This window comes from Drosophila yakuba, chromosome 3R (assembly GCF_016746365.2).
Source record: "Drosophila yakuba strain Tai18E2 chromosome 3R, Prin_Dyak_Tai18E2_2.1, whole genome shotgun sequence".
Taxonomy (NCBI): domain Eukaryota; kingdom Metazoa; phylum Arthropoda; class Insecta; order Diptera; family Drosophilidae; genus Drosophila; species Drosophila yakuba.
In genome coordinates, this window is record NC_052530.2 from 16,976,510 (window position 1) to 16,991,981 (window position 15,472).

Below are 15,472 nucleotides of genomic sequence, written 5' to 3' on the forward strand. Positions count from 1 at the left end.
CCCTTTCCTTGCACCGGTGGAAAAACTAACTTGGAATGATGACTTGGGTTTCTGGTGTCTGTCGCTGTCGCTTTGCTTCTGGGGTTTGTGTTTATGTTGGTTGGATTGGTGTGTGTGTGTGGTTACATGTGTGAGTGTTGGGCGTGCAAGTCTGGGATTTTGGCTTTTCTTTTGGGGGATGGGAAGCGTGTGTGTCGGTCGGGGTGTGCCGGGTGTGTCGATTGCCAAAGCGCATAAAACTATAGATAGCGGGAGCGCAGAAGTGCATCAAAGAATTATGTTTAAAACAAATTTTACAAAATTTCGCTCTTATCTTAACTCGACGACTATTTGCATCTTCATCTCCTTAAGTTTTTGATTCTACTTCACTTGCGTTTCGGTTTACAATGTGATTGTATCAATTTGGTAGCCAATCGGTTTTGGAATTTTCGCCTCGGCTTACAGGACTTGTGCGGGGCGGAAAACGCTCCCTACAAACGCTTATTATTTTCGTATTATAATTGATTCGACGGTTGCTTTTAGCATTCTAAATTATTTTGTTTCTCATTTCTCTTTTTTGCATTTGCTTTTTATACGTTTGGTGTTTTCAGTGATTGTTTGATTTGAATCTTTTTTTTTTTGCTTTGTTTTGTTTTTTGTTTGCTGTTGTTGTGTTTGGCTTCCGTGCGCTGTAGAAGTCTTGCAATTTCAAAAAATTTACTAGTTTCCTTTTGTTTTAATTGTATTTTATAATTTCCTAGTTGTTGTTGGTGTTTTCGGTCTGTGAGAGATGTGCTACAGGATGGGCCGCTCGTGCACATGGCATAAGGATGTGGTTGGATGTGTGAATTGTGGGCGAAAATCGCTTGGAGCGACAACGAAAGCCGCGCGTTTACTCAAAAGGTTGATGAGAATACGGATGCGGATGCTGATGCTGATGCAGATGCAGGTGCGGATGCGGATGCGGGTGTGGTGAGTGCTTCATGTTGCGTGTTGTGTCTGTATATGTGTAACTGTTGCTTGATGACGGCTGCCCGTACAGCTCCCAATCGCTACGGCGACATTAACAAGGAGGGGCCTCCTGTTCCCCCCGCCTTCCAGCTCGCCACCTTCCCGTGCGCCATTCCCCAGCTGGCGGTGTCTCACTGCGGCTGATGCTGCGGCATCACGATCTGATACTGTTGTTGATTCTGCTGCGGATGCTGCGGCGTCGGCGGCGGGAAATAGTGATTGGCTAAGAGCGACGGGGGGTGCAAGCACATCAGCTGGTATGTGGTAGCCTGCGTGGGCGGCGTGAACGCCGGTTGTGGTCCCCCGCCGGCGGGGGAGGGCTGTGGCGGCGGATGGAACTGCTGGTGCGGCTGGCCCGGCGACGGTGTGGTCGACTGTGGCGTCTGTGTCATGAACTGCAACTGTTGCGGCTGGTCCTGGTACACGCGCATCTGCATCGGCGCGTACGTATGCGATTGGAATTGTTGCTGGTGCGGTGCATGGGCGTACTGGATGAATTGCGGTATCGGGCCGGCTGTTATCAACGGCTGACCCGTGGCCGCGGATGCCGATACGTGCATCTGCGAGGCGGCCATTGGAGCTGCGGGAGATCAGATCATATAATTAGCGCACAATTTCCAGACTTGTATAGTTACATATTCGTTCTTTTTAAATATAAAATATGCTTGATTATAGCAAGAGTGGACTTACGGTAATTACTACGGCGTAGGCGCGGTGGCTGTCCGGCCTGCGGGTGTGTCTGAGGCGGGAATGGGTGCTGTGGCTGCACCACATAGATCGGCTGGTTGGCCGCCGGCGGTACATGTCCTCCCGTGGTTGTGTAAATGTTCGCCATGGGCACAGGCGTCTGTGGGGTGTGTGGGCGTGATGGATTCGGGGTGCTGGGCCCGCGGGGTGTAAATGGCTTGGCTGATGGGTTGAGCACATGCTTCTTAACCACCGGAGTGGTTCCGGTGGCACCACCGGCAGCGGCGGCCGTTCCTGTAGGCACCGTTGCGGAATTGCTAGTCGGAGTGGGAGCTGCTGGCGTGGTTTTCTCCGATCCAGCGCTGGCAATCACCCCTGTTGTCGGCGTACTGGCTATGCCAGTAGGTGTGGTGGTGTTGCTGCTTGGTGCCGGCGAGGCTTCAGGTTTGGGCGTGGCAAGCTGCTGTGTCTGTTGTTGCTGCACCACCGGCATGGGTTGTGGCGGTGGCTGCTCCATCAGAACCGGCGAAGTAACAACTACGGGTGAAGTCTGTGTCGGCGGCATTGTATGGTAAATTGGCAGCGGCTGTTGTGATGGATCCTGGAGCAGTTGTGGCGGCGGCTGCTGCACTTGTGTCTGCGACTGGTGCTGCTTCTGCACGTGCTGATGCTGGGTCTCCACCAATTGCTGCTGCTGGGCCTTCTGTTGTATGTGAAGCGGCACATGTTGCTGCTGTGGAGGCGGCGCCTGTTGAGGCTGCTGCTGAGGCACATAGTGTGGCTGTGATAGAGCCGCTTGGTGCAGGTGCGTCTGCGGCACTTGGTGCAGGACCACGTGTTGCTGTTGTTGCTGCTGTTGTTGCGGTGGCGAGGCAGATTGCTGCAACGCTCGCTGTTGCTGCTGTTGCACTTGCTGCTGCTGCTGTGGCTGCTGCTGCTGCTGCTGGGGTGGCGAAGTGTTGCTCGGGGCCAGTTGGAAGTCCTGGCCAAACTGTCGCAGTTCCTGCATTTGGTTATCACGCGTGCGCACCTGACGCGCCGGTTGTGTGTTTTGCCCTTGTGGCTGCATGTTTTGATGCTGCTGTTGCTGCGGCGGCTGTTGTTGCTGCTGTTGCTGCTGCTGTGGCCCGGCCGTCTGCAGCGGCGGCGAATTGCTGTTTTGCCCGGGATGGCCTCCATGGGAGCCGTGTACGGGCTTACCCAGCGACTGAGGTTCACCGCCGTAGTTCAGCGACGAGTTGCTCTGAGAGCCCTGGTACTGGCGCATCTGGCGCTGTGGCAGCGGCTTGTTGGTATTGGCGTTTGAATCGCCATTTAACTTATTTGTACCGCCCATGTGAGATTGGTTGCGGTACTGAGAAGACCTGTGGACGTACGAATGTTAATATTTGATAGATTGATTAAAGTACAATTTCGATTTACCCATGCATAATTTGCGAGTTACCCTGGTAGGAGTATTGACTCGGCATGCCCATCGACGGCTGGTAGCCGCCCTTGTTCTGGCCCACAGAGTTGCCGTTGCCGCCCTGCGACACGGAGACGTTGCTGCTACCGGTAGGCACATTGTTGCGCATCACCTTGCCGCCTTGGGGCACAGTCTTGCGCTTCACCATCGAACCGCCGCTATACTTGCTGGACGAGTCCGCGGACGCGTTTGCTGAGGGGGCCGGACCCGCAAACTTCAGGCCGCCGGCCAGCATAAGTGCTGCCGTCGACTGCGTGGAGCCGCCTTGGCCCGACCCACCGCCACTTTGCATCATCATGCTGCCATCGCCACGAGTGTCACGATCACGTCCGCTGCCCTGCGAGGACATGCCAACATGCGATAGCTGCGGTCCGGTGATACTGCGCGTCTGTTTTGTGATGTAGCGGTCGCTACTCATGGTTTCCCTCAACTGGAAGTCACCAGCGCCACGGGGCTTGTTGCCGCGATCGCGATCACGGTCTCTATCCCGATCCTCGCGCTCCCTGTCCCGATCGTTGCGTTCGCGGTCGCCACGATCTCCGCGTTGATCCTGCTCTGTCGATGGACGCTCCACGGCCGCGAAGAGCGCCTCCTCGTCGCCGTTCTCCAAGTCCAGACGGTCGCGGCACGTCGGATTATTTTCGATCTCGGCAGCCAGCTTTTCGGCCTTGGCTTCGGCCTCTTTGAATTCCAGGGAATCACCCTTGTCCAGCGGTACCGTGTACGAAGCCAGAGAATCATCAAATGTGGATGTCACACCAAACGTGTTCTCATTCTTGCGGAACATCTCGTTGGGATCCCAGCCGTTAGCGGCACTATCCAGTTCTATGTCAATGTCGCCATTAGCGCCAGAATCCCATGGTTCCAATTCCTTTTCGTCCGGACGCGCACCTACAAAAAATGTAGACTAATAAGTACGTGTTTACAAATTAAATTAGCAAGGAGCTTACCGTTGCACTTGTCAGAAATGGCGCCATCCGTCTGAAAAGCGCCTGCGGTGGCGTACTGCGAGTCAAAGTCCTTGGCCACGATGGTCACCACGGTGTCGGCTGGGAATATAATGTGTTTTGGCACCTTGCCCTCCTCCGGCAGATTCTTGGACTTAATGCACGCCGGTAGCTCCAGTGCGATGTCAAAGTTGCCCGAGAATGTGCGGAATACGCCCTCGTAGATATTGCCCGACCGCAGGCGCACCTCCACCACGCTGCCCACCAGCGCCGTGGCCGAGTGCATGAAAAACGTGTTGTTGTAGACGCCCTGCGCCACCGGACGCACTGCTCCGCCTCCGTTACCGCCTCCTGCACCTGCCTTGTTGTTAGCGGGCCTCAGGCTGTTATCGTTGGAGTTGTATCTGCGAATGGCCAGAAGAGACAGGTTAAACCATTCGTTAGCGTTGCGGTTTGAAGGCAGAAGACTGACTGAAAATGGAAATTAGATTTCACCCAGCTACGGTGGCGATATCGATTCGTTCGCCAACTCTGACCTGACCCAGCATTCCGCAACCCCCGTGAGCAAACGTGCCAGTTTACGTTGTGTTTTTGCACTTAAGCTCATCTTTTTTAGTACAAGCAAGAGATACTATATGGCTGTTTAAACAAAGACTTTTCGGGGAATCACCTCGCTGCGAAGTTTAAGCAAGCTATAGTCATTAACGTATGATTTGTGTTGCGTGCCCCAGCCGCGCAATTTACTATGGTCAAATTTGAATACATTGGTTTTGAATACAGTAGAGTAGTCACTTAAGTGAATCAAGGTTGATTATTATTTGTCAATAGCGAAACCAAATAAAAGGGATAAGGATATTTACCAGCAATTAAGAATTTAAAGAACAATTTGACAGATGTACAAAGCCTGTCATATTCATTCCCCGACAGTAACCAGCCGAATGAGGCCCCTTTGGCCAGCTCCGCCCCGGTCGGAACTCGATTTCGACTCATGGACGCTTTTCGGGGTGTTTTGGCATTGGTTGCATGCGGCCAGGATCGACGACCGTGAAATGCGCAACGCAACGCACAATGAACCCGCGGCGGCAGTGGATGTGGGTGTGGGACAGGGGCGGCGCCAGGGACGGGGGCTGAACGGAACCAATTGGAGAGGGGGGCGCTTGAGCAGTAGCTGATTCACGGAGCGTGCACTGTGCACATTTTGGTGAATGAAAACAAATAATTGATTGCGCCCAAGAGTGAATCATGCGTGAGGTGAGGTGCTGGCAGTGCAGGCGAGCAGGCGAGCAGCTAGGGAAACGAATCCGGGAAATAGGCTGCGACGGACGGAGGCAAACTTAAAATGCAAGTGTGCATGGCCGAGTGGCGAATAAATATGCATAGACGTCAGGCGGAAAACAAGAGCGAGGTGGTATATCGTTCGTTCGGTCAGCAAATTGTAAAGTGACCCAAATTTCGGACCCACGTTGGAGGCTCTCGGGCCTTGCAGGGGATTTCATGGGCTTTCAGGGGGTTGCGGCGGGCATAGTAGTAGAAGGGGTTCGAAGTGTGCCAAAGAACGATACAAAACTCAGCGCAGCCGCCGCACGTCACAGCAACTGAAAACGTATAACTAAAAACTGAAAACGGCAAGCGGCAAACGCAAACGCAAAGCTGCAAAATGCTGACAATGCAAGAAATTGCATTCGAAAAAGGCGAGCGACGAGAGTAAAAAATATAGTGCACTACGTGCTACGTGAGCGAGTGTGCGTGCATCACTATGGGCACTATATGGACTATGGGCACGGGCTGCACAGTGGGCCTAATTCGCAGTGAACGACAACCCAGGCCCACTGTGTCCATAAGTTTGAGGTTGTGGGTTCTGATTTTGTGTTGTGTGTGTTGGTGCTGTGCACACTGAATAATGAACGCGCATTTCAAACCGTTTGCGGCACAAATATGAGTGGACGAGGAAGACTCGTATGATAAGGCCAAAGCGAGTGCCACTACAGTGATACCTCTTCAGCAATACATTACAGTGCAGGCAACAATGAGTTATGATTTCGAATTCGATAACATGTTTTAAGTAATCACTGAATGTTACTTAAAAGAAAGTCAAAATATTTTAAAGTGTTTATTCACTTTGATTCACAGCACTGACTCACTTCTACTCCATTACAATGCAATTTTGGAAACACATGTTATTAGTTTGTTCCCTAATTCAACTCTTTTGCAATAAATCGCTATCTTTATAAACTGCAGTAACTCTGTTTAATTTACATTATACATATAGCTTATAAATATAGAAGCGATCATTCTGATTATTATTATTATGCCTGCATACTTGAATTATGAATGATTTTTAGACTATCGCGACGAATTAACTCTACTTCTGATTCGTTTCTCAACTATTTGTACATATATCTCTGCAAATCATTTCGTGAGTGGCTTTACGTAGATAAATTGATAAAACTGGCGAACGTGCCGATACTTGTGCGCCGCACTGTGTCTGAATGCGGATATGGATGTGGATGTGGATGTTGATGTGTGGCTGCGTTTGTGGCTGTGTGCGCTGCAGTCATATTTCAATTGAAAATTTTAAGGGCGCAGCAGCAGGAGGAAGGGTGGAAAGGGGGGGTTGGCTCCTCGGTTTGAGGGCTGGGGATTTGGAGACCACAGTGCCCCTTTTTACGGGGGTGGCAATGGAACTCATTGGTGCGACAAAACGGAAACCTTTAAACAAATTATGTATGTTCTCTACACACATTTGGCCATTGTGAAAGGGAAATGTAAACAAAGCATAAAGTTCGATTCTTGAAGCACACACACTCACACACGCGCGCGCTTGCACATACTCACACACACACACACACAGGGCGCACGATGGCCTATTATATAAGCGCCATTTGCATTCCAAAAACAAAAAAAAAAAAAGCTTAAGAATGGTTTTCCAAGAGATACTGCAGTAGTAAGCAGCATCCAAGAGATTAAGAAGAAAAATATGTGAAAAACGTCGACACGAGACGCGCTTTCACCTTTTAATTTTTTTTAGTCAACCGGACCGGGAGAGAAAAGAGCTCTTTGTGGCGCTTTCGGTTGTCGCGGGTTTTCAATTTGTCAGGGCAACGGCGAACGGCGAACTGCAAACTGCGACGGCAAAAAGCAAAGGCAAAAAGCAAAAGGCAAAAGCAAACCAGCCCCAAGTGCAGTGGTGTGCGTTTGTGCCCCCCTTTGTTGTGTGGCATGGCGCTCTGCTGACTCTTCTCCCTGCACCCTGCACAAACGACGCCCCTGCGCTGTCGCCCCTGGTTTTTGCCAGTGCAGCTGGGTACTGCTGGTGGTGCTGGTGAAGCTGCTTCTTCTTACCTTGAGATGCCGCCGCTGGCACCACCGCCAGTGGGTCGGGTTTTCCGCTTGCTATTGTTGTTCATAATAACGTCGATTGGATGTGGATCGCCAATTGCCAAGGGCCAATTGCCAACCGCCGATTGCCGATGTGGTCGGTATGTGTCCGATTGCCGGGAGGCCAGGAGGAGCAGTCCGAGAGTACCAGTTCACCACCAGGACACTTTTCAGCAGTCGTTCAAACCTGGCGTTTTTGCTTCTTTTCTCTTCTCTTTCCTCTTTCGCCCGTTTCTGCTGTGCTGCTGCTGCTGCTTCTGTTCGGCTGCTACTTTTGCTTCGGCCGATTTTCCCCCGGATTTACCAACTTTGCGATCGGAGGATCCTGCTGCGATGGTCGCGAATGGGCGGGCGAGGCGTGTTCTAGCAAAATTGTGATATTTCGGCGCCGTTTAGCACTGTTACTTGGCTGCTAAATACGCTTTTGTTGCTAAATTTATTTTTTCCCTGCGTACTGTAGCGATAACGAGCAAGGTTGCTTGACGAGTTGCTTTCCGCAGTCGATACTTTTTTGCACATCCCTAGCACACATCGACGGCGTATTTGGCAAATCGGAAAAAAAAAAGAAATGCAACAACGGAACGGCACGACGAGCTGCAGCGACTGGGCGGCGGGAGTGGTAAACGGCGAATTTTGTTGCGTCGAAAAACTATTTTGTTAATTTATTAACTTCAATCAGAACGGGGGTGCGTGTGTGCAGCCACAGTGTTCGGTATCGAATAGTTATCGTCAACGCACTTGATTTGACAGCGCCAGGTCGTGCTGCCTATCGATTGTTCTGAGGCTATCGCGTACATGAAAACAGTGTTGTACACCGTCGATTGGGCGCGCACCTTAAACTAAACTCATGGGATAACGAATTATGGTTTGTTATTAATCGCTGCGGTATTAAACAAATATTTGCTCTAAATCTAGTTCACAAATACAGGTGAACCTATTAATAGCCTCTAGATATCTCAGAAGGTGGAAAACATCCGCATATTTACCAAACGTCCAGATAGGCGGCCCCAGACATCCAACGACCTTGGATGTTTTCCGAGAAAGCTGCCACCGCTTAATCATTTCAAAGTCAACCGTAAATCCACTCTTTGCTGACCTATGTATGTTGTATCTCCGCTCCCGTTCGAGATATAAAAGTAATTACGATGCTATCTGGTTTACAGCGCCATATACAAAAGCCGTAAATCTTTCCGGTCCACACGCCAGGCGGAGGGTCTTTGTAACGCCTGATAGAGTAGTTAGCACCTACTGACATTGCCAGATATAATAATAGGCTACCGAGCTACTTGTATGCTATGTGGTGGCCAATTGAATCTCTCGCAGTTATAATCTCATAAAATGAGAAGTTTTAATTACAATTTTGAATATGTAGTATTATCTTTGTAAAAGTGATAAACTATATTTGGTGTTCACTTTCTTATCATATTATTATTCTTATTATATTAAACTAGAATTATATTCAAATTCTAAATTAGTATATGTTTATGCTACCATTGAAGGGAGCCTTTGAGACTGACTGTCACAAGGTGTCACAGCTCATGCTAAGTCAGATATTTGGCTGATAAATTTGGGATCTTGTCTAATCCAAAACCCAAATATTGGTCTATCAGTTATCGATCGAGGTGTGTGGAATGCCGCTTGACCGGCCGGCAAAGGTGGAAAATTACTTGGAGTCCACACGACAACCTAGTGGGATGGAGATTAATGATTGGACATGGGTGCCCAGATAGCCTCCCCCACTGCGCACTTGGAGCGATATCGCAGTAGTTTTTGTCACCGGTGCCGTTGACATTTTCAGTTATATATTCGTTTGTTCCCGCTCCGGCCGACGGATACAAATCCAAATCCGACCGCCCAACCCTCCGCAATGTTTGCTCTGTTTGCTCCGCCTGCCGAATGGGCGTTAAGTGTACCATTGTTGTGCTGATCTCGGGCTGAAAATAAAAGCGCACCGTGTTTGTCGCCTTTTTCTTGACTCTTTTCATTTTACGTGTTTATCAGAAAAATCTGCCCGAGCCCACTTATTTATCACTCAAGAATTCGCTTATTCGGCAGTTTTCATTAGATTGCGAAGCGGTGCACTTGGCTCACTTACGAGAAAAGGATAATCAGTACTTAATCTTTCCAAGCTCCATTTCCCGAATGTCCTTCGAATAAAGACATTCAAAGTCCATACGGATACGTGAATAATGTCGATTGTGAAGAAATTGTCCTTCGATGGTAAGGACATCCCTATGGATAAAAACCTTTGGTTTTCAATACATTGCGAAAAGTTGACTCATAAACAACGGACAGGATACAACGATTTGGTGTTTGAACTAAAAACCATCGCTTTCATTAACACTATTTAGTTGAAGTTCTGTGATCTTTTTGTGACTCACTATTGAAATAATATCGTGATTATTTTACAACCGTTCCATTTTCACAACTTGGCCAATTTTACTACCGTCATATGTGCCACCCGCCGATCTCCCGCCTTAATTAGCATTTGAAAACAGCTGGAGGTATAGTCGCCAAAAGATGTTAAAAGCTTTGGCCTGAGGCTTCGAATTAGCACTTATTTTGGGTTTCTGTTTTCGCCCATCATGACTGATAAGACCAGTTCAAAAAAATATTTAACGTGTCAAACTGTTCACCGCAAATATTAACATTTGCTGCAAAGACTAAATGGATTACCCATTTAATTATGTTCACATTATAAAAATTTGATTTGGATATATGTAAAGTGATTAAAATTGAGCAATCATTTGCATGTTCTTCACAAATGGAGAGTCTATTCAAATTAATTATTTTTGGCCAACTTGTCGTATTTACTTTGTATATAGCACACCTATTATTAACATGGATACGACAATACCTGCAACACGTAACTGATATTCGCAGGTGTACTGAAAACTAATTCATGTGAAACGTAACACCCATGATCAATGGTTTGCACTATCCATTTGGATCCATAGACAGAGGGATGACTAATAGTTTGGACGCACTTGCGATCTTCCAAATGTGCTAATTACCCGTTTACTTCCAGTGAAATTTTATTAAAAAAAATCACCTTAATTAAAAATCACTATATTATCTCCATTCAGGTTTCGCTTTGTTTACCTTTATAAAAATAAGTGGGTAAAAACGGTTTTAATGCGATTTACATAAAGAGCGAGGAAGGCACCTATAACAGGTTTTAAAGACTCACACGTACATACGTACACAATATATATATATTTATATCCGAACAATTAGGTGTTATATGAACGTACTGTTCCTCAATATTAGACAAGAATCTCAGTAATTTAAACAAACAACCGGGAACCCAGTTCGAGTCGAGAATACTCAAACACATGTGCTTAATTACGATTTCACACAATTAAAGTTTTGCGCTTTTTTTCATTTTCGCTGGGCTTTCGGCTCGGCTCGGCAGCAAACAAGCTGGACTGGAGAGTTCGTTCGTTTTTTATTATTATTAAAATGCTAAAAATTCCCCTGACAAAATCAAACAATTTCGGCTGGCAGAGCGATTGTACCTGGCCATTGGCGAAACGGAAACAGCGTCTGAAAATCAGTACACAATGCGTTGGCCGCGAAAGCACACGTTCGGCTTGTGGCCCAAGGGCAATAGTGGGAGTCGTGGCAATGGAGGAGCCACTGGGCAACCGGAGGCACCAGCGGCCACTGTGGCCACCATTTACAATCGTAGGACCCGCGGATTAGCTGTACTCAACTCGAAATCCTACTAAGAAGCCTTCTTTCCCGCCCCATTTTCAGCTGGCTGCGAGGAGAAGGAGAAGTACACGGCCCAGAATGGCGATGATTATTATGGCCAGGCGAACACCGTCGACCTGGACGTGGCCAGCAAGTACTCCAAGCCCAAGGAAGCCCACTGGCTGGTGCGGCGCATATTCTTTCTCAGCTGGATTACCAGCTACGATCGGGAGCAAGCGTTCGCGGATCTAATTGCTGGCATCACCTTGGGCCTGACCATCATTCCACAAAGTATCGCGTATGCCGCGCTGGCAGGACTCTCCTCGGAGTACGGCCTGTACTCCGCCTTCATTGGCTCCATCATCTATGTGTTCTTCGGGACGATACCACAGGTGTCCATTGGACCCACCAGTTTGATGGCCATTCTCACCCTGCAATTCTGCGCCGACAAGCCGGTGCAGGTGGTCATCGTTCTGGCTTTCCTCGCCGGTTTGGTGGAACTGGCCATGGGTGTGTTCCAGCTGGGATTCATCGTGAGCTTCATACCTGCTCCGGTGACCAAGGCATTCACATCGGGCACTGCGTTGATCGTGGTCTTTGCCCAGATCAAGAATCTCCTGGGGATTCGCATGAAGGGATTCCCCTCGATCGGTGACTTTTTCACCAATATTCGACCCACGGATGCCGCAATGGGCATATCCTGCATGATTGTGCTGCTTTTGTTGAGAGTAAGTTATGTAAATCGCGTATAAAAATAACTTTATAGAGATTTCACTGAACCATAACCATATTGAACACGGGGCTTCGGAATAACACAAATTAAAATGTTTATTAGCTTATTAAATAATCAGACATTAGCTAACTGCTGAAACCTTTTCACTGCTGCCTCAAGTCACGTTTTCAAAAATTGCACTAAGTAGATTAGATACTTCACAATCAATCATTGATACTTCACATGCTAATTAGTGATTGATGTTTTTCCTGCCAGCTGCTGTCGCAAGTGAATTTCAAGCAGGACACGCCTGTGACGCGTCGCCTGAAGAAGATCCTGTGGTACATCAGTATTTCCCGCAATGCTTTGGTCGTCTTCTTCACTGGCCTTCTGGTTTTCATCTGGGTAAAGAAGAGCTCCATGGAGGCGGTGCCCTTTGCACTATCCTCAAAGGTTTCCTCGGCCATGCCCAGCATCAAGTTGCCGCCCTTTGCCTTCGAGTACCAGAATCGCACCTATGTGTTCACGGATATCCTCCACGAACTGGGCAGCGGAATCGTTGTGGTGCCCATTGTGGCGGTTCTGGCCAATGTGGCCATTGCCAAAGCCTTCGGTGCGTATACGTGATATCAGACGAAAATGCAGTCTGCCTATAATGGTGAACCTATCTCTCGCTCTCTTATCAGTTAAGGATGGCAATCTGGATGCCTCGCAAGAGATGCTCACCTTGGGTCTGTGCAACATAGCCGGCTCCTTCTTCAGTGCCATGCCCACCTGCGGAGCCTTCACCCGCTCGGCTGTGAGTCAGGCGTCTGGAGTGCGCACCCCAATGGCTGGCATCTACACGGGATTGATAGTGCTCTCCGCACTGAGCATCCTGACCCCCTACTTTCAGTACATTCCAAAGGCTTCTCTGTCCGCAGTTTTAATAGCAGCCGTCATCTTTATGGTGCGTATATGCATTCTTATCATCTGAATGTACCTAATTTGATGCTTTCCCTGGTAAACAGATTGATCTTGCTCCGGTTAAGGAGCTCTGGCAGACCAACAAGAAGGACTTCTTCAGTTGGGTGGGCAGTTTCATCATCTGTTTGGTGGCCGGCGTGGAGTTGGGTCTGCTCTTCGGCATTGTTCTCAGCATGGTGTTTATACTGCTGCGCCTGGGCAATCCCAAGTTTGAAGTTACCCTAAAGCAGGTACGTTTTAACCTTATATAAATAAAAGTTATATAGTTAATGGTTGGCCTTGCTCCTTAGCATGAATCCGCGTACTACGTGCACATTGTGCCCCAATCGGATGTCTATTACACAGGCGTGGATGCACTGCGTTCTGAGTTGCGAGGAGCCTGCAGATTGTATCGCAATGATTTCCCAGTGGTTCTCGATTGCGGCCGCTTCATGCAGTTCGATGCCACGTTCAGTGAGATGCTGATTTCGGTGGCCAAGGAGATGGCCAGCCACGATGTCCTGCTGATCCTGCAGAACATGAGCCTGAAAGTGCAGCAGATGCTGCCCGTGATGGGCAATGTGAGGTTCTGCCAGGAGGACAGCCAGCTCTCCAGCCATCTGCAGGTGGAAAAGGAAGCACCTGTTCTGGAGGCCAAGGTGTAGTTACGTTGCAATCTGATGTGGGATCGTTCCTGTCTGTTATGAGCGTCCGGTTATGAGCGGACGTCACGGCGTTTTTATCTCAATAGCTGTTACCGCTTGACGTTCGCACGCAAATTGCGTAATTAGGCAGCGGCGGCAGTTAGTTTACTACTTAGATTTAGGTGTTTAGTTAGCGACTTTGTAAATACTTATGTGCATTATAAAAATACAGTAAATAGTACTCCCCTACGAATATGTCAAGATAAAATGAAGCTCGAATGTGCTCTTCCAGCTTGAACAAACAGGTGCTGCTAAAGAACGCCTCGTGCCGTGGAACTCGAACAGCTAATCTGCATGGCGGTATACGTGTCGTATGAGTAATGCCGCTGAACTGCGCAGAAAACTGAATTGACGAGTAAGGTAATCATTGGGGCAATTGAAATGCTGGTTGGAGTTTTTTTTGAATTGTTGTTTAATTATTATTTTTTCGCTTTTTGTCGTTCAATAAGGAAATTATAATTTATAGAAAAAGTATAATAATACAGTATAACAATTTAGTTGGTTTTCATTTGTTTTGTTTATCCATTTCATATTGCATAGTACTCATTGCCATTATCATTTTTTTGTTTTCTGCTTTTCTGTTTGCCAGTGTGTGTTTAATGGGAATTTAATTTTATTTATTCTATATTGTTCGCTTGGTTTCCGAGGAAATAAACTGTTGTATACTTGTAAAGGTGTTTCTAGTAAATGATTATAGAGTGTGTCTGTCTGCTTCTGTATCTGTATGCGTATCTGTATCTGTATCTGTGTTTTGTTTCTGCGTGTGTGTTTGTGTTTCCGGTCTGTTCCCGTATTCCGGATGTGATATATTTTGCGGACTTCCGGGAGCAGAACGGCTTCGGTGGATGCCGAAGTTAGGCTTGTAGATTGTAATTGTCGTTCCGATGTGGCTGAATAATACAGTGACTTGATTGTAAGATTGTAAGATTTAAATCAGTTACGTGGGAAAAGTTAACGCTTGTTTCGATTTCGGTAAGTCCGTCTCCTCCATTCATAACTTCTGGCTAATTCCGATATCTAATTTCTTCTGCCCGCCTACTACATATTTGCCAGCTTACAATTTACAGTGTTCGGTTTAATTGCAGTGTATCTATGTGTGTGTTGTGTGTGTGTATCTAAAGTAATCATTTGCTCACAATTAATTTTGCCGGCCAAGCACATGTACATATGCAACTCTATGCGCTCTTTAAACACGGCTCGTTTAATGTATTTGTTTGGTAAATTTTGTCATTAATATACTTTGTTATCTTTATACTCTTCACATCTTGAATGTTTGTATTTTTCTTCGTAAAGCAAGAGGTACGCGATGTATTTGTTTCTGTATGCCGAGTGTGTATGAGGGCTGAGTCAAAGCAATTTTAAACATTAGGAAACACTTGACTATCTTTTCTCGATCCGGTTGAAAAGCAGGCTTCCCCATGAGGGAAACCGAATTAGTCGTATGCGCGGCGTAACTAACTTTCGGTAGTTGGTAGTTAGTAGTTGGTAATTTGTAATTTGTAATTGGTAGTAGTAAAATAACGTTCGAAAGAGTGTACTTTGGATAGGCAGGGGTAGATAGATAGCGATAGGAAGTACTTAGTAGCAAGGGGCGGCTTAAGTTGCTAAAGAAGGTGTGAGAAAGTCTCTTTGCTGAATTTAGTGAACATGTCTCCTGGTTCTCCTGGTTCTCCTGGGTGTTCTGGGTATACTGGTTGTTCTGGGGGAATCTGGGTCTATAACGCTACGATCTTGTGCTTAGTACATTATATTTGTATTTGCCATTGGGTATCCCATATATGTATTTATGTAGGAGTAGATCTCTCTTGGTCTTTGGTTTGCTTTAAGTTACACTGATATTTATCGCATATGGCTTCTATGGACATCAAACACTGAGAAAGTGGGGCGTTGAATAGAAGTTTTGAGTCGAGCAGTCGAAGGCTTTCGATTTGGGATCTTGGGAGTTTTG

General features: G+C 47.4%; 2 protein-coding genes across 4 annotated transcripts; one reads left to right on the forward strand and one right to left on the reverse strand.

Annotated features, from left to right (window-relative positions):
- Nucleotides 1-203: 203 nt before the first annotated feature.
- On the reverse strand, nt 204-8,179 carry LOC6537175 (ataxin-2 homolog). 2 transcript variants are annotated; one of them, XM_002097697.4, is made up of 5 exons: nt 7,432-8,179; nt 4,093-4,493; nt 3,100-4,033; nt 1,681-3,041; nt 204-1,570 (listed from the first exon to the last, which is right to left on the reverse strand). In XM_002097697.4, the coding sequence occupies exons 1-5, from the start codon at nt 7,494-7,496 to the stop codon at nt 1,122-1,124; spliced, it is 3,210 nt and encodes a 1,069-aa protein (XP_002097733.2). In that variant the 5' UTR covers nt 7,497-8,179; the 3' UTR covers nt 204-1,121. The 2 variants fall into 2 exon arrangements, with proteins under 2 accessions (XP_002097733.2, XP_039231667.1); XM_039375733.2 differs by lacking the exon at nt 7,432-8,179 and adding an exon at nt 7,101-7,239.
- A 1,336-nt stretch (nt 8,180-9,515) lies between these two features.
- LOC6537176 (sodium-independent sulfate anion transporter) lies at nt 9,516-13,713 on the forward strand. 2 transcript variants are annotated; one of them, XM_002097698.4, is made up of 6 exons: nt 9,516-9,687; nt 11,227-11,891; nt 12,152-12,488; nt 12,562-12,824; nt 12,886-13,071; nt 13,132-13,713. In XM_002097698.4, exons 1-6 carry the CDS (start codon nt 9,657-9,659, stop codon nt 13,483-13,485), a joined length of 1,836 nt encoding a protein of 611 aa, XP_002097734.1. In that variant the 5' UTR covers nt 9,516-9,656; the 3' UTR covers nt 13,486-13,713. The 2 variants fall into 2 exon arrangements, with proteins under 2 accessions (XP_002097734.1, XP_015048180.1); XM_015192694.3 differs by lacking the exon at nt 9,516-9,687 and adding an exon at nt 10,979-11,154.
- The last annotated feature ends 1,759 nt before the right edge of the window (nt 13,714-15,472 follow it).